At 49.1% G+C, this 18,418-nt stretch overlaps 1 protein-coding gene across 1 annotated transcript in view; it reads right to left on the bottom strand.

The window, feature by feature from the left end:
* Positions 1–18,418, bottom strand: part of XKR6 (XK related 6) — a 256,252-nt gene that overhangs the window by 14,696 nt on the left and 223,138 nt on the right. The window contains exon 2 of the mRNA XM_019733085.2: positions 8,366–8,562. Within this exon, the coding sequence (XP_019588644.2) occupies positions 8,366–8,562 (197 nt within the window). The remainder of the gene's footprint in view (positions 1–8,365; positions 8,563–18,418) is intronic.

Genomic DNA, 18,418 nt, shown 5'->3' with positions numbered 1-18,418 from the left:
GCAGGCTCCTGAACTCCAGGGCCTGGCAGCCTGCGGTAGGTGGGGTCTGAACATGCAAAGAGGCCTGAAATTAGCCAATATACATAGGACGCAGCTCACCTCTGGTCAGCATCAGACCCAAACTTTACCTCAGGGTGGCCGTGGACTGAATGGCACACCCCTAGAACAACTCTTGGTATCCTGACCAACCTAACACCGCCCATTGGGTCCAGAATTGATTGGGGGTCAATGGGGGTAAGTTTTACGGAGGAAAAGTTGAGATTCAGAAAGGGTGATTCGCCCATGATCACACCGGAAGTGAATTCACACTGGAGTTAATTCACAGATACAATGCTTCTTTTCTTTCCTTTTTGTTACTTTGCTTTCCTCCCTCCTGCCCTCCCTCCCTCCATCTTTCCCTTGCCTTTCTGTCTTCCTTCCTTCTTCTTCCTTTCTTCCATTTCTCTTTCCTCCATCCCTTCTTTCCCTCCTTCCTTTTAGTTCTACCAGTATCATGCACCCCTTTCCACTTACGAACTATTTAAGGAAATCTTACAGGGAACAGTTTACAGGAATTCACCCCCAGGCGTCCTTCTCTGAGTCTCTTCTGTTACACCCTTTCCCCTGTACTGAGAGATGTGTCACATATGAAGACATCATTTGTGAAACAGTTGACTTTCTTTCCTTGGACATCTTAAGGAATAGAAAAGATCTTTTGAAGATCATTTCATTGCAGCCTTTCCTGGAGCCAGAAGTTCCTGTGAGGCTTAGTGTTCTGATTGTCTCTGAGGTGACTGTCTAGCCTAATCATTAAAGATTGCTACTCTCCAAATTTCGCTGAGATTTCCCCCACTTTTCTCTTAGAGTCATAGCCTGCCAGAGCTGAAACCGGCTTCGGCAATCCCTTCTGCCCTCACTCACATCACCCAGGCCCAGAGAAGATTTGATTCGAGAGATTTGCCCAGCATCCCTCAGTGGACTCATGACCTAGTGCTACTTCAGCCAGCGTTTCCCGATGCAGGAAAGTAGGGGCAGAGCTCGCATGAGAGCAGTTCTAAGGAGCGAGGTGTCTTTGTGGGGCCATGAAAATGTTCTAAGATAAATTGTAGTGATGGATGGTACAACTCTGTGAATATACGAAAAGCCATTGACTTGTACACTTCAAATGGGTGAATAAATTGTTTCTCAATAAAGCTGTTTAAATATATATATGCTTTTTTATTTTTTAACAAAAGATGAATGAGGAGAGACGTTCTGCTGGCAAGACCCCTGGGCAGGGCTGAGCTTAGAAGCGGCCCGGGGCCCACACTCATCTCGGCCTCCTTGCTGCTCCTCAAACATGGAAGGTACTCTCTTAGTTCAAGGCCTTGCCCTTGGCTGTTCCCTCTTCCTGGATAACTCTCCTCCAGAAATCTGCGGGGCTGGCTCCCTCCTATCTTCAGATCTTTGCTCCAAGGTCACCTTCTCTGTGAAACCTTCCTTGGCCACCCCATTGAGAGCTGCACACGGCTCTGCTCCCCTCCAACCGTCTTCCCAGCTTTACTGTTCCCCTTAGTGGTGGTCCTTTTCTAAGACAGGTATTCCCCGCTTTTCAAAAGTTCCCATTACGCCACTTTGCTCCTTGTGAAAGACCTACATTAGTACCTCTTTCTGCTAACCGAAAGGAATCAGAAGAGGATTTTCACTTTTACGATGAAAGGTGAGAAGCAAAAACAGCATGCAGCATTTGTTTTGCAGGAGCCGTTATAGAGGCAGCGTGAAGGCCCAGCAGCGAGAGTGGCCCCGCCAAGCCCTTTCCCCGGGAACCACACTCAGCATCAAGCCCCATAGCTCTGAACTATGTCTGAGCATCTGGGCTTTATCTTGATTTATTTTGTGCATCTGTGAGCAAGATTGGTCCTTAGGTATCAGAAAAGCCTAAGCGACCTCATAACGGCGTTATACTTAGTGTAAAACTGGATGTGATCAAGCGTTTCGATTGTGTGAATGAAATAAAGACACGGCGTGTGTTGAACTCGCCTGCATCCACCACTCACACTATTTACACGCAGAGAGAAAGTAACTTGAAAGCGGATGGAGTTACTATTGGTGCTGTTAGTAGCAAAGTAGCTCTTTGGGTCGGCATCCAGCAATGAACACAATGGAAAGTGTTGCTTGAGTGGATCGGTGGGTCTACAAAGCCTGGTGTTCTGTTATGTGGGAACGCTGAAAACTTTTGCCACATAAATTAATGACGATTGCTTCTTTGATTTATGCCATTTGGGCTTATGAAAGATTTCATAGGAATACCCTACTTTGGGATAGTGGGGGAAACCTGTATATAAAACAAAATATTTGTTACGCTCATTGTCTGTCTCTCTTTACAAGAAATGTAAACTCCATGAAGTTAGGGTTTTCTGTTTTGTTTATTGCTATACCTGCCCCCAGCTCCGAAAACCGTGCTGGGCACGTAGTAGGTGCTTAATAAGTAGTTATTGAATAAATGAATAAAAGGCCCAATTACAGTTACTGCTCCGGCTCTAAACTTACAGCCGTCAGGACCTGCCCCCATGTACTGGTCAGCCTGTGTGGGCTCAGGAAGCCTGCCTCGATGTCCCTCTTGGTTCTAGCATTTCACGCACAACCATTTCCAGGTACACACTTGCTATTTCATCTATGTTCACTATAATGAAATCAATTTAGTTCGCCTTTCTCATATTTGTTTCTGCTGCTTTAAGAACTCTCCCTCGTAGATACACACATTTTCTTTTGCACTTAGAAATTTGTTAAGAGGGTAGATCTCATGTTAAGTGTTCTTACCACAATTTAAAAAATAATAAGAAAAGAACTCTCCTCTTTTTCTCTTACCAGTGGTTAGGGACAGCCTCAGCTGAAAGATCTCAGAATTATATGCAGACTCAAGCTGGATGGATGTAGCGAAAGGCTTTAGGTCTCTGTTTAAAATCCTCGCAAATTCTGCTTGAAAGTGTAAGGTTTGAACGTTGTGTTGGAGGAGCAGCCGTCGAGAGCTGAAGCAGGCGCGTGAGCTGGGGTTGTCTGGTCAGGGCGCCCTATGTGTAGATGCCAAGCATATATCTGATGGGAGAGAAGGCGGGTTGTCACCTCAAAAGGAGAGGGAAACGGAGCTTGAGAGAAGCCAACCTGGGGGAAATGAGAGAAGCCAAGTGTAACCTGTGTTCTGGCCGGAGAAGGCAGGTGTGTCTTTGTGTATCGCTCATCATCTCAGTTACGGGTAAGACGCAAGACAGCCAGGAGAAAGGGGTGAAGAGGGAACAGCACATCTTTCACTTCATTTATCTCCGGGCTAAGACAAAGAAGTGTGACGAGCAGCCTGGAAGTTGATATCAAAGGCGAACACCCCACAGGAAGTCGCCAGCTCTGCATGGGGTGAGCGAGGGAGAAGGGCTGTTCCCCTAGGGTGTGATCAGACAGTGGGTAAGACTGGTAAGGGCTGGGGGTCGGCACAGAGATTCCCTATAACGCTGCACAGGTGCTTCATTGTCTGATGTCGTTTGATGCAGTGGACTGGTCATTTTAATAACAGATTTCACTTCTTGGCAATGAGGAAACTGAGTAGGAAATTCATAGCTCTGGTGTGAGGAACACAGATCCATTACTTGCAGGCTACACAGCCAGATCACCAGCGCTCTCTGGGTGGCAGCTTCACCAAATTATAATCCAAATCCTAACTGAGCAAGTAATGAACTTTTGTATCGCAGGCTTAGAGGGTGGGGACTGATAATGGCCACATGAGCAGCACTGGAGAGAGACCAGGAGGTATTTTTCACATAAGAAAAAAAGCAAGCTCCCAGGAAGAGAGACACAGACGTCCTCCACTGTGGGAAGAGGAAGGAGAGGGTCGTTGAACTGAGCCAACAGCTAAGAACCAGTCCCCGGGTCTTCCCCTCACCTGAAAGCCAGAAACAGAAGGCTTAGCTCTTCACAGCGAAGGACAACCTGACCAGGGGAACTGAAGTGGGAGCTGATGTTTCCTGCGGGATGCGTTTCATCCTCACTAGGGAAAGGAAGAAGTGCTTTTGGAACTGGCGGCTGAGGAGAAAGGCACCGTTTAGCTCAGTGGGAACAGAGGCACAAATGAACACTTGCCTTTCTGAAGCGCGTGGATGCTGTCTGTCAGGGCTCTTTCTAGAAAGAGAAGCAAATGCAAAGCTAAGGTACAAGTCACTGGAAGGGTTTCTGATGTAAAAGGAGCTAGCAATTGAAGTAAAGACAGAAAACTTCTCAGGGAGGTTAATGCCAGAGACAGAAAGGGCCCTAATCGAATCTTAGCACTTAACGCTTGTTTAAAAGAAAACCAATATTTAAAGGCAGGGTTTAATATTTTCTCATAGTTCCTTGTCTTAGTAAAAACGCTTGTTTTTATATAAACTGCAGACTAGATACCCGTGGTTATTGATGGCCAGGTGTGTGCATGGGGGGGGGGGTGCTACCTGGGCAAGCCTTGGTGTTTGAACCACCTCCTATAGATGCTATGCTACCATCTCAGCTGCAGGTCCAATGCAGCATGAAGAGGAGACTTTTCTGAGAGCCTTTCTTGCTGTGTGACCTTGGGGAACTCACTTACCTCTCTGTGTTATGTTAAATAAGGAATGTGGGTTAAATGGCCTTGACTGGCCTCTTCAGTTCTAAAGGTTCTGTCACTCCAAATCACTTTGGAAACTGAAGTCATGATGTTAGTTTCTTGACACCAAAAGAAAGTGCCTTTTTAGATATTCTCTCCTAGCATCTGCCCAGCCCCTACTCACAGGTTAACAGGACACCTGTAAAGTGTTGCATGGTGGAGTGCCGCTTATGAGAATAAGTCAAATCAGCTTTTGATCCTCTCAGAGAGAAGCCCTTGCCCTAGGGAGAAGCATATTCCCCACGTGTGTCCCCTGAGCAGGGCTGGTCTGCACCACGCCAGCTGGCCCTGTTCTGGGGATCGGAGGGGACTCTACCTTCAAGTTCCAGCTCCTGCCCAAGACTTTGTGGTGGGCTCGAGTTTCTGCTCCTGTCCAGGGACTCTCAGTCTTGCTCCCTGGCTGAATTAGAGGGTTGAGTGGACACACGTGGCTCAGAGGGTATCTGGGGACGTCCAGGATTTTTCTGAGGGTTTCCAGAGGGATCTAAGAAAACCAAAGGGACATACACCATCCTGGAAAAGTGGGGCACCAGGTTTTAATACCAAATCTCACACTAATTGGGTAGGACACCCACTGTGTCTGGCCAAGCTCTTAGTCTCCGGGGTCAGAATAAAGACTATCCCCAAGGAAAGGCCAGTCAAAAGGAGGTGAGGCCACGTGTGTCACTGTTACTACTAGGTGTCCTGGGGAGCTGGGAGGGTCCTAGGTCTGAGGCTCATTCCCTCACCTCCTGGTCAGGCCAAGCTGAGCTGGATAGTAAGACAACAGGGCCTCTTCTCCCCGAGTGCCTCGCAGAGGCAGCTCACACAGATGCTCTCAAAGACTGAGAACATTTTTATTTATTTTTTTATTTTTTTGTCTTTGAGACTGAGAACATTTTTTAAATCCAAGTCCCGGGCAGAGATTCCAGGGACAAGAAACAGAAACACCATCTTCTGACCTAGTCAGTATAACTGCATCTGGGACACACACACACACACACACACACACACACACACTCATACACACACACGAGCTCACACATGCCAAAGCTGATGGGTCCATGGTGCATGTCAACCTCTGGTCCCTCACACGTCAGTGACCTGTTGCAGTAGAATCCACACAAGTCCATCTTTTGGAGACTCAGCCATGGCCATCCTTGCTGAGGACACAGGCACTGGAGCCCGACTACCTGGGTAAACATCCGGCTCTGTCACTTACAAGCCTGTGGCCGCCTCATGCATATTACTTATCCTCTCTGGATCTCAACTTCCTCATCTATAAAATGGGAATAATAAAGAGTATCTACTCATAGGGCAGAGCTTTCAGCAGACATAGGACTCACGGCCAGTGTACATCAATGCTCCCTTTCGAGCTTTATTTATCTTTATTTAAACTTTCAAGACATCAGATGTAAGGCAGACCCTGCTGAAATGCCCAAATGACTATATAATATTTGTATGGTGTATTGTTGGTATTATATTTTCCACTTGAGTCTGGATTTGTGGGGAAATCAGATACAAACCCATTTGGTGGGCTGACTACGGCACGGATAACCCAGAGATAAGCAAGGACAAGAAGGCAGAGAGATGACAAAAGTGGGAGAGGCTGGCATTGGGCACGATCAATGGAGCGCTCACCTACGAAAGTGACAGCGACCTTTCTAACCATCTATTAGCATTAATGGTATCAAGTAGACAGGTATCACCAAAGGCCAGCCAATCAGCCATGCATCCACTAGTAAAGCTTGCAGGAAGTGTATCTACAATAAAAAAAATGAGGAAAAGAAAAAAGCTCTACCACCACACCACCACAATGGCCAGATGCTGTACGAGGCACTCGACATTTGTCATGTCATTCAATGCTCATGATAACCCTCTGTGGTGGGTCAGAATATTTTTGCCATTTCTGAAACGAGAGGGACAGAAAGGCTCAGTAACCCCCCAAAAGTCAAACAGCTATCAAGTAGCAGGACGGCAGCCACTCCCGTCTTTCCATGCGGCCACCCTCCGAGCACTCACACAGCTTCCATGTCCCCGACAGGTCCTTTCCAATTTTGCGGACTTTCTCTCCCCTCATCCAATTTCTGATTTTCTCTAAAGTGCATGCATGTCACGCAGCTTTTTCGGGTGGAAATGAGGGAAGACATCTATCGTCACAACAAAACGGTCTGGGGATGAGCAGCCACCCTAGAAGGTGAAGCACGAGCAAAATGCCACGCCCCTTGCGGTCTGGGCTCGGTGACGGCAGGTGTCCCTGCTTCCCATCAACCCTGCTAACGCTTGTCTTGGGAATTCACCACCTAACAGCAAAGATTGCCACTGAGCGTTCTTTAACCCAGCGGTTCACACATGTGTTCAACCACGAAAGCCGATTTCAAGAAACACCTATTCTGTACCCCAAACAAACATGGGCAAAGGCTCACCCAACCTCTGAGTGGCTGGCACAAAAAAGAGTGGGAAGCGGGAGGAAGGGGCAGGGATTGAGTCCTCGGAGTACATGGCCCTTGTCACGCCAGCTCTTGCCAGGTGCCTGCAGGAGGCAGCACATCCAGGCAGCCCTCAGCCTTCACTGACCTTGGCCGCGCTGGGCTCCCGCGTAGGGCCCGCAGGAAGCCACATCTGCTGCCCCTTGCGTTTCCTCTGCAGAGATTTCCCATCTAGCCTCTCTGTGTTTATAATCTGAGAAACTGTCAAAGGACGGGCTCGACACAAAGTCTTGGGCAGAGATGACCCACAGGGCCAAAGTCTCCCTAAGACCTCGTCCTCGCCACTTACCACCAGGCCCTGGAAATGACCAACACAGCCCCTAGGTGCTGGCGGAGCTTAGCAGTTTACAAAGTGATCTATGTGCCTGACACCACTGCATCCCCCTAAAAATCAGGCATTCTTGTTGCTGCCCCATTATACAAAGAGGAAAGGAGGCTGTGAGGGTTCCCTCAGGGCTGGGAGAGCAAAGCTGGTCTGACCGTTGGGGACCTGGTGTGAGACTCTGCCTTAGAGTTAGCTCAGGGAAGTCTAACCTCGCAAGGGCTTCTCGGGCAGACAGGCTGGCATGCAGGGACTTCTCGTGGCGGTAGAAACCAGTGCTGTCTGGACTGGGCTCTGGGGGGCTTCTTGGAGACCATCAGAGGCCACAGGGGCCAGGAGGGGGGAGGGAGGCCATTGGGCAGAGTGCACCAAACTCTGGACTCCCCCGTCTGGCTACAGCAAAGCTACTGAAGCCAATTTTATAAACGGGGCTTCTACTTAGGCTTTGATTTGAAGCAAGAGCACCACAGCTTAAAAATCTCTGAAACTGCTGCCTAATGTGATTTAGTCTTTTTGTCACATGCTACTTGTAGGCCATCTCTCCCACCCTGTATATACTCGAACACCCCAGCCCAGGCCAGCACCAAAGGAGAGGGGCCCTTCCTCCCCAACTGGGAGACCAGGGTCCAACACTCTGCCACTCCCAAGGACATTCGAGACCCCGATTCTGCTCTGCTCATATGAACAAAGTGGCGGTGAGCAGGCTTGCAGACTCACACACGTGTGCTTAGGAAATGTCTGTGCCACTCAGGCATGCTTGGGGTGGGCCAGGTCAGCACCATATAGGGGCTGGGGCCCCACGAGGGCTCAGGAACCAGGGTGGGCGACACCCATAGAGTGTACTGGGCACTGAGTGTGTAGAGGGGGCCACTAGGTGGTCCCCAGATGGAATAGGGGCTTGTCCCAGCCCAAAAGAAGGTGATTTCCCCAGGCTGCTGGGGGTGGGGCACTCACAGGGCAGCGTCTCGGCGCTGTTCTTCTGGATCATTATGCAGAGCTGTAGCACCAGTTGGGGGGCGCTCTCCAGGAAGGTCTCAAGGAGGCGCAACATGTTGACGTCTGCATATTCGTACATCATAGCCCAGTAGAAGCGTCGCTGGTGTTCTTTCTGCCGCTGGCTCTGAATCCCCAGGTACATGGTGCGGATATACCTGCCGAGAAAGATCGGACAGAACAGAGTGTGGGTAGGGGTGGGGGCTTTGGAAGGGCCATGCCGCCCCCCAAAACCAGAGCTGCCTATGCTGGTGTCCCTTCCTTCACTCTGAGGTTTTCCAGATTCTCGAACCGGCGCTAGGGGGTCCTCCCAGCCCAGGACACAGACACAATGCTAAGGCTTCAGGGTAGCATTTGTAGAGCTTCTACTGAACACCACTGGCTGGCTGAGTCCCAGGAGGCAGGCAGGTGCGATTCCCACTTAGAACAGACTGGGATTAGCCAGGGCTCCATAGCTGGATGTGGAGCAACGAGGGGCTGGCCCCAGGCCGTTAGATGTGAAAGCTCGTGTGCTCCCTTCTCCACTAAGGAGACACAGAGCCTGCAATGAGCCTCTGTCCAGGTGCGGCCCAGGTGCAGTCACACAAATGCGGTGACGCCACTCCGTCAAGGAGGAATGGGGCAAAGGAAGAGGGTTCAGGTGAAGGACAGGGGCTCTGAGTTCAAATCCCACCTGTGTCATTTGCTAATGGGACCTTGGACTGATTATTCTAACTCCAGGTGCTTTTCCTCTTCTTTCACATGGGGAAAACCATCGCAGCATCACAGAGTTGGTGGGGGAGATGAGGGAGGTACTGAGTGGTGGGCACACACACGGGGTCCACGTAAGAAAACCCCACGCCTTACTTTTATCTGAACTTTCAGGAACTGTCTCTAAGCCAGTCAAGGGGAAGGACCCTCGAAGTCGGCCAGCGGTCTCTGAGGCCAGGCCAGAGCCAGAGGACTGGCAGCAGCGGGCCAAAAGCAACCCTCAGAAAGCATGGTTCTGTGGCTCACTTAGGATCGAGAACACAACCCATACACCGGGGCAAACATCAGCAGGACAGACCCACACGTGCGTCCCTGACCGTCCCCTGGGAATGTGTATCATTGTGCCTTCTCTACAATGGCGACCAAGCTTGAATCAGAGCGGCTGAGAGCAGGGTGGACACCCTGTGTAGTCGCCACTGCCTTGGGGCACTGTCAGGTGCCCGCCGGGGGCTGCTGAGCCCCATCTCTCTGTCCTGTCACCACTGCCAGCCTGATACCCGTCACCATTCCTCCTGCCTGGATCGAAGCAAAAGTCTCCTCCCTGATTTTCCGGTGCCCACTCTGGCCCCAGAACCATCCACTCTTCACAAAGCAGCCAAGGTCCTCTCTGAGAATCATAAATGCAATCACGTCACCCCTTCTTTCAACCCTCCCATGGCTTCCCATAATGCTTAGACTCAAATCCCCAGCCCTCCCGTGGCTCATGGGACCCTGCCTGCCCCTCCAGCCTCACTCCCCATTCTCTCTCCCCCCTTTTTTCGTGTGTTTCCTGTCTCCCATGGAGCACGTGAGGTGGTCTGTTGTTCACACTGTGTCCCCATGCCTCTGGATATAGAAGAAAGCCCCCCACCCCAGGGCTGAGGAGTCCTGGTGGGGTGACACTATCGCAGCACCTGTGGGTGGCCCATGCCCACAGTGCGGCACAGTTACGAGGGGATCACAAAGCAAGTCTCTGAGGGGGTTCCGTATTGCCCAGGAGCAACAGCAGACGGGGTGTTACCCACAAAACCTTGCCTCAATATGACAGAAGCCCACACTTTGAAAGCAAAGACGTAAAAGCAGACATTTGTAAGATAATTTAAAAACTGTAAAGTGATGCTCCTCGCCACCTCTAGAACGGAACGGCGGGCCTCCCTCCAGAGCACGAATCACAGACTGGACCCCCATGGAGGGACACGTGCCTCAGGGTCCCCTAGAGCGTGCATCGGGATGCGAAGCAGCCCTCTGTGACCTCCAACAAACACGAGGGCAGCAATGTGCACACATCCAACACCTGGCAAAGGATGCTGTGACTTTCTCACCAGATTAAGAGCATTTGGGTGCTATAGGTCTGAAGGTCCCATCCTGGGCAGCTGGGACTGACACCTTATTTCCCACCAGATACACTCCCAAGAGTGAGCGGAGAAAGAGTCCTGCTGGAAACTAAAGAGAAGAAGGCACTGCAGGGGGACTGTCAGGGAGGGAGAGTGTGGGAGAAGGGCTGGTGCTTCCGGGTCCATCACCTCTTGGGGTTCCTGACAGGCCTTGTGGGGCAGGCTGGTTATTGTCATTTAACCCATGGGGAAACTGGGGCTCTGAAGTGCAACGAAGTCGAATTCTGGTTGTGTTCCAGGTTCTGTCACTTACTAGCTGCAGCTCTGCCCACGAGTCATTCTCTCTCTCTCTCTGCCTCAGTCTGTAAGTTCTCCAAATCAAGGGGCCAGGGTAGAGGCTTGGAAAAGGGCAAGGAGGTTGTTGTACCTAATCTGTAAAGCTACAGGGCCTCTGATAGAGTGAAAGAGAGACAAACAGACAGGCAGAGACAAAGAGAGAAAGACAGAGATGGAGAGAGACAGACAGAGAAGGTGACAGAGAGAAAGACACATATACACACAGAGAAGGGACATGGCAAGAGAGACAGAGATGTGGGAGGGGATGGAAAGAGAGGGAAAGGAGAGGGAAGCCATGTGAAAATGTGGGGCCTGAAGGAGAGAAGCAAGTGCAGAGGCGATGGCAAAAAGAAACTTGGGCAGGGAGGGCCCGCTGTAAGGAGACCTGGTGATAAGGAGTTTGGGTAGAACTGGGGTAGAAGGGTCAGGTTGATCAGATCTGATGGTGGCTTGGGGGGCAGGGGGGCACTGGCTGAGGCGCTGAAGCAGGCCTATGATTCCAGAGGTTCTGTATTAGCACCTAGAACAGCCATGTGCCCAGCAGAGCCTTGGTGCCGGGGGTCTCACAGGTCAGATGTGGTCTCCATGAACCCAAACTCAGCTCTGCCCACATGTGGCACTTGCAATATACAGCACCATAGGACAATGCCACAAATCTGTACTCTTTCAGGGGTCCACTCAGGCCGCAGACTCTGCCTCTCCTAGCCTCCCAAAGTGGCCAAAGGGGGAAGAATCATTCTGTGGCAGAGCCAAGGCTACGCATCCAGGTCCCAGGCCAAGGTAAGTAACACCAACACTCAGAGTCACCTCGGTCTGCCCAACCAGGGCAAAAGGAGCATTTGATCTGACCCTCTACCCACCATTTCCTCTAAGCATCAAGCCCCTCTGCCCATCATGGCCAGGACAATGGAAGACAATGAGCCCAGAACATGCTGATTCAAGTATAATGCCTGCAGAGTAACCAACCTCTGATTTCCTCTTTGAGAGCATCCTGTGGTATGAGTGGAAAGGAGGATGGGATTGGGCAAAGCCAGAGCCTCTCCCCCAGTGCTGATAAGCAAACAGATGTCGGGAGCCCAGAGTGTGCCAGGATCAAGTCTGAAACCAAATTTGGAAACCGTGCCTCCTAGGACACCCGCTCCCATAGCCTCCCACAGGGGAGTCCAGTTCAGGATTTCCCAGTTAAGTGCCTTCTATCTATTCCGCTCCCTCTGGCTCCTGAAAATTCCTCTTCTATCCTTAAATCCTTTGTTCTCAGCAGACAACTGATGGGTACGTGTAAAATCCAGAGTGGGTCTAAGTGATCTCTGGGACACCCAGCTAGCTAGGTTGCCTGTTGCTAAGTAAGCCTCCAGCCCCTGTGCAAAGACAGCCTTGGCCTATGGCCACAAGGTGGCGCCAGAGCCTAAGCCACGCAGGAAGGCTGCTCCTGGCGGTGATCTCATCCCCAGCCAACTGCCTCCTGAGGTCCAGCACCCTACGTTATGGCAGCGTTGGGGTGGCAGGTGAGGCCGAGGGGCAAGCGCAGATGTGTGAGTCCCTACTGGAAGGCAGGGCATCTGCAGGAGACACGCTGCTATTCCCCCAAACCCTCACCTTCTCCCCCTTCCTGGCAGTTTCGGAAAGATCACCTCCCTCAGGAGGTAGTCCAGGAGAGAAGACACCCAAATCCTCCTCCGGGTTTGCTTGCACCTCCTGACACACCATCTCTCTCTTAAGAACATCGCATCATGAAATGGGTCTCAAAGCAGGGAGGCAGTGTGTCACATTCACCCATCTCAGGGCCAGACGGGAGGATCCCTGAGCTTCCCCCGACGTTTTATAACTTCACCCATCTTTAAGTGAGTGGTTCCACAGAGCCAAAAGTATGGCCTAGCATCGTTACAAATAATAATACCTGAGGTTTGCATGGCACGCACACGAGCCAGGCACTGCTCTGAGGATGTTGTACTCATTTAATCCTCACAGCAACCTTACAGACGCAATATTACCCTCATTTTACAGATGGCAACTGAAGCACTGAGGTTAAGAAATGTGCTTCAATTTGCCCAGCTAAGTAAGTGGTTGAGCAGGGTTTCAAGACCAGCAGTCTGGCTTTGGGACCAGTGCTCTTAACTCCAACACATATGCCTCTCAGAGGTGGACCATTTGTCTCTTTTCCTCTGAACTTCGTACAGTGGAAAAGCATAGTTTGCCCAAAACACTTGCGTGCTCTTCCAGTTCTGTCACTGGCTGTGTTACCTTGGAGACTATTTCCTAAACTCTCTAAGCCTCCGTTTCTTCATCTATAAAATGCCTGGGTCAGCGTAGGACCCCAGGACATGCTGCACGAATAAATGCATGCAGTCATGCCCTCTTGGAGGGTTGCAGGGGGCTCAAATGAGACGCCTGTGAGAATATATGGGAGACCAGAAGCCACAGATGGCAGCTAGGTCTGCCCCAGCCCTCCCCGAGGTGCTCTCCTCCTGCCTTTCCTTCAGCCCGGTCTGCTTATTCTCTTCCCAATTCTATCTCGTCCCCTTACTTTGTAAACCATGGAATTGGTTAAAGCTCCTTATACCTGCTGCCAGGAGAACTCTCTAGTTCTCTGAGCACATTTTCACTTTTACACTAGCACTTGGAGGGAGACATTTGTCATCTCCTTTTTCCCATTGGCTCATCTGAGGCTCAGAGGGGCTGAGTGATCTCCCCAAAATCATACAGCCAGTCATGATTCAGGCAAATTGGACACGGTCTTCCCCAAACTAAGTTGCCCCACTGGGAGTTAGCTCTTCCTGACATTAGCTGGATAAGAAATAAGTCATTTCTGCAAGGGGTAGGAGGCTGAATAGGTTTGCCTATTTGGGCCTACAGTGCCCTGCTGCTTCTTATGATGTTCTCAGAAACAGTATTTTGAAACCTGTGACTATAGAGAACAACATACCCTCAAAGCCCCAAACATGGCTGAGTCGAGGTTGTGAGGCCTGAAGCTTAGATAATCCTCTTTAAGAAAAATAGTGAGATCTACTAAACATGTAAGGTAGAAATAGCACCAATTCTACACACTTTTTTCCAGAAAAAATAAAAGACGAAAGAACACATCCCCACTCATTTTATGAGGCCAGCATTACTCTAATATCAAAGCCAGACAAATACCATACAAGAAAATAAAACTATAAACAATATCCTCATAAAAATAGGTGCAAAAACTTCAACAAAATATTAACAAATCAAATCCAATGATATACAGAAAGAATGACATACCATAGCCAACTGGGATTTACCTTGGGAATATAAGGTAGGTTTGATATTCATATATCAATCAATGTAATCAATGATATTAATGAGAAAAACCACACATCACATTGATGGAGAAAGCATTTGACAGAATTCAACACCTAGTCATGATTTTTAGAAAACTCTCAGCAAACTGGAAATATAATAGAAGAGAACTTTCTTAACCTGATGTAGATGAAAGGCATCTACAAAACCCACAGTTAATACTTAATATGATAGAAAACTGAATTATTTCCTCTTAAGATAGGAGCAAAGCAATGATGCCTGCTCTCACCACTCCTATTCAACATCATACTAGAAGTCCCAGCCACTACAATACGTCAAGAAAAAGAAACAACGTATATGCAGATTACAAAGAAAGAAGTAAGACTATCCCTATTTGTAAATGACATGATTGTCTAAATAGAAAATCCCAAGGAATATACAAAGAGCTTCCAGAACTACTTAGTAAGTTCAGCAAAGTCTCATGACACAGGTCAGCATATAGAAATTAAATGTATTTCTATGCACTGCAAATGAACAATTAGAAATTGAAATTTAGAAGATATATAACATTTAAATTAGCCCCCCAAAATAAAATGCTTAAAAATGAATCTAATAAAAGGTACAGGATTTGTGCTGAAGCTACAAAACACGAAAAAAAAGAAATCAAAGAAAATCTAAATGATATAGGTCCATACCATGTTCATGCATTAAAAGATTCAATATAGTGACAGTATCATGACAATTCTTCCCAAATTGATCTACAGATTTAACACAATTTCAATAAAGACATCAGCAGTATTTTTTTGTAGATACAGACAAGCAGATTCTAAAATTTATATGAAAAGGCAAAGGAATGAGAACAGCCAAAACAATTTTGAAACCAAAGAACAAAATTAAAGAATTCACACTACATTAGACCTTACTATAAAGCTACAGTAATTAAAACAGTGTGGTGTTGGCAAAGAGAGAGAAACACAGATCAATGGAACAGAACAGAGTCCAGAAACAGACCCACACATGCACATATATGGTCAATTGATTTTTGACAAAGGTGCAAAGATAATTTAATGGAGGAAAGATGTCTTTTTAACAAATGATGTAGGAACAATTAGTCATTCATAGGCCACAACTAACTTAAAATATACCATAGATTAAAATGTAAAACTGTAAAAGTTTTAAGAGAAAACATAGGAGAAAATCTTTGTGACCCTGCACTAGGCAAAACATTCTTAAACAGGACAGCAAAAGCAGATCCATAAAAGAGGGGGGAAAATCAATGAATTGGCTTCTATCAAAATTAAAAACTTTTGCTCCATGAATGATATTGTTAAGGGAATAAAAAGACAAGCTACAGACTAGGAGAAAATATTTTCAAGTCACATATCTGACAAAACACTTGTACCCAGAATATATACAGAACTCTCAAAATTTCCAACTCAGCATGAAGGAAGGCAGGAAGAGCCTGAGCAAAGGAGAAGCAATAAGACTTCCCACCTTGCCACTCCTTCCTGCTCCTCCCTTGGCCAAAGTCCCCTTGGGCCTGGCCCCGAGGACCCAACCATTGAGGGGAAGATTCTGCAGAAGACATCTCAGGGTGGGGGTGAGGAAAGTTATGGGGCAATGACTCCCCCTGGGGCTGCCCTGAGCCTGGATAGGGAATGAATGGGTAGTGGCTACAGGGATTTAAGGCAGAGCTAGCCCCAAGCTACCCAGAGGCCCCCTTGGGCCAGACCAGCTATAGAGGGGGGATTGCTGGGTAATAGTGCCCATTTATTAGGTTCTCCCTAGGTGCCAGGTACAATGTAAGAGCTCCAATTATATTAAGTCATTTAACCCGAAAGCCCTATGATTGTCCACAGATGCAGAAACTGAGGCAAGAGGGCGCCCAGGACATAGCTACTGAGAGTCATACCAGGTAGTGGGACTCCAGAGAGTATGCCGCCAACTCCAAACACGATATTCTCCTGTTCATTACTTTTCTCTCATTCCCTCTCTCTCCCCACGTCAGTTACTCCTTTCAACAACTGTATGAATTAGATCATCCACTAGCCCTATTTTACAGACCAGGAAACTGAGGCTCAGGGGGGTTAATTAGCATGCCCAAGTGGGAAAGCCACATTTAAGCTTCTGTTTGTTACATGCCTCTGCTGTCCACATCGGAGGCCTCTCACCTCCACTATCACAGCTCTGCATGCAGCCCACCCTGTACCGGAGTCACTTATGTATAGAGATGCCCTCCAGCTAGAGTCTAACCCCAAGGAGGGACGTCGGCACACCCGGTGCCCCTAGCCCACCATGGTTGCCATCCAATCAGAGGTACTACAGTGAATTTACACCCTGGTCTCATTTGACCAAGGAATGCCTACAACCCTAGCTCCCAATACATGAAATAGATTTTCCCCCAGGTAGACGACCATAACAGGTACAGGAGCTCAATTAAAGCAGCAAAGATTTGGGCTGGACACGAGAGAGAACTTACCAACCAGTATGGCAGGATAACACTACAATAGGACAGGTTTTCTGCCCCCCTGACAGTTTAAGAAGAGAGAAGCAAATTTACTGGGCCTGTCGGATGTCAGACACTCACAGCTCATGAGTGACAGGGGCTGGATGAGCCAGGGGCCCTCTCGGCCCTAGCAATTTATCATAGGTACCCAAATGCCCATGCAGCCATATGTACCTGTGTATCCACACACAAGCCCCATCTGCAGATTCCCTTAAAACCACCCAAAATGCAAGGTCTGGGAGGCTCAAGGGATCCCCAAGCCTGGCACAGCAGGAATTGTGTACCAACACAGCTCCAGCAGTGGGCTATAGGCTCTTTCTAAGTATGAGAATGGACTCTAGAACCTTCCACTGCTTGGCAGGCCCTGGAAGTCCCCCTCTCCCCCCACACACACACTCCAGCTGAGGTGCTTTCAGCATGGAGGAGAGGTGGGGGGACCAGCTGCCAGCTCAGACCCTGAAAGCAGCATGTCAAATCGGAGCTATTCTTAGTCCTTCTCTCCAGCGTCCCTGCCATCAGCTGAGCAATGGTGGCGGGCTCAGGGCACACATCTGAAAGAACAGGCATGAAATGGCATTTCTTTGCAGAGGCCCAGGGGAAAACGGATGGGGAAGCACCGTAAAGCTTCAGGGAAGGGAGGCAGCCACAGTGGGTGTCACCCAGTAGTCTTCCTGGATGTAGGGTCTTGGTCGCAGGGTGGCCTATGCATCCCTCAACATCCCAGGGCTCAGGAGGGCATAACATGCTGCACCGGCCCCAGCCTCACATGCCCACCAGCAGAGTGGGGCTCAGGCCACTGCCCCTGCTCTGAGACTCTGCAAGAACTTGATTAAAAAGATCGACATACCTTGGCAAACCTACACATTGGAGAAATGCTTTTCTTGTCCCCATTTACAAGCCCCCAGAAGGACAGAAATCCAGTTTCTGGGTAGTGGTCTATTTTGCATACCTGGGGCATGGTACACTCCCAGGTATGTGGTAGGCATTCAGTGTTCGTCTCATGAATGAATGAACCATTCGGGCAGCCAGCCTGTTACTAAAATCCTTGAGCTCTAGCAAGTTCATACATTTATATTCCAAGCTACCAGAACAGGTATGGGGAAAGCCTTCCTCTTCTCCAGAATCCGGGTCAGCACCCACTCTCCACTAGGGGTACTGGGAGCTGGTGCCCAGAGCTGCTCATGGGGATCCCTTCCCTGCTCCCTCCTTCCCCTTTCCTCAAGCCTCACTGTCAGGCGCAGCCGAAGGCCCAGTCCTGAATGAGTGAGTGATGGTACGTCTATTCCTCGCTCTCGCCACCACAGGCTCTCTCCCAACCAGACAAGCAACCCCATTGCTGGTGCCGCTTTGGAATTGGGACCACTGCCACGACCACAGTGGGAAGGGCCACTTCACTGTCCCCCATACTAGAGCTGATGACTTCTAATAATCGGCCCTGACTGGTGTTGCTCTGCCTGCATCCTGGTAAACAGAGGATGTGCTAGAATTCGAGGCCGTGCACGAGCACACAGGCTGCCCAGTAGAACAGGCGGAGATGGGCTCTGTTTAAATGAGGGAAAACATTAGTGGCTGTTCAGAGTACCTCATGACTTTGAGAGGGGACCCACTGACTCAAAGTAAGGTCACCTGTACTTTGCCAGGGGCTTTGAATTTTGATAAACATATAAACATGAGCCCACCAAGTACAGTGGCCATAAGGAACCCTGTGTACATGGCAGGAGGACTTGCCTGTGCCTTTGTCCCAAGCCTCAGGTTCAGGGTATGGCTAAAATATTTCAGTTCCCTTTTCTGGCCCACAGTGGATCTGTGGTGACTGAATTAATCTGAAATGCTCAGGGAAGTTTTGGG

The sequence above is a fragment of the Rhinolophus sinicus genome, linkage group LG07 (genome assembly GCF_036562045.2).
Source record: "Rhinolophus sinicus isolate RSC01 linkage group LG07, ASM3656204v1, whole genome shotgun sequence".
Classification (NCBI taxonomy): Eukaryota; Metazoa; Chordata; class Mammalia; order Chiroptera; family Rhinolophidae; genus Rhinolophus; species Rhinolophus sinicus.
The sequence above is the reverse complement of the archived record's forward strand: the minus strand, read 5'-3'. Positions and strand labels throughout refer to the sequence as shown.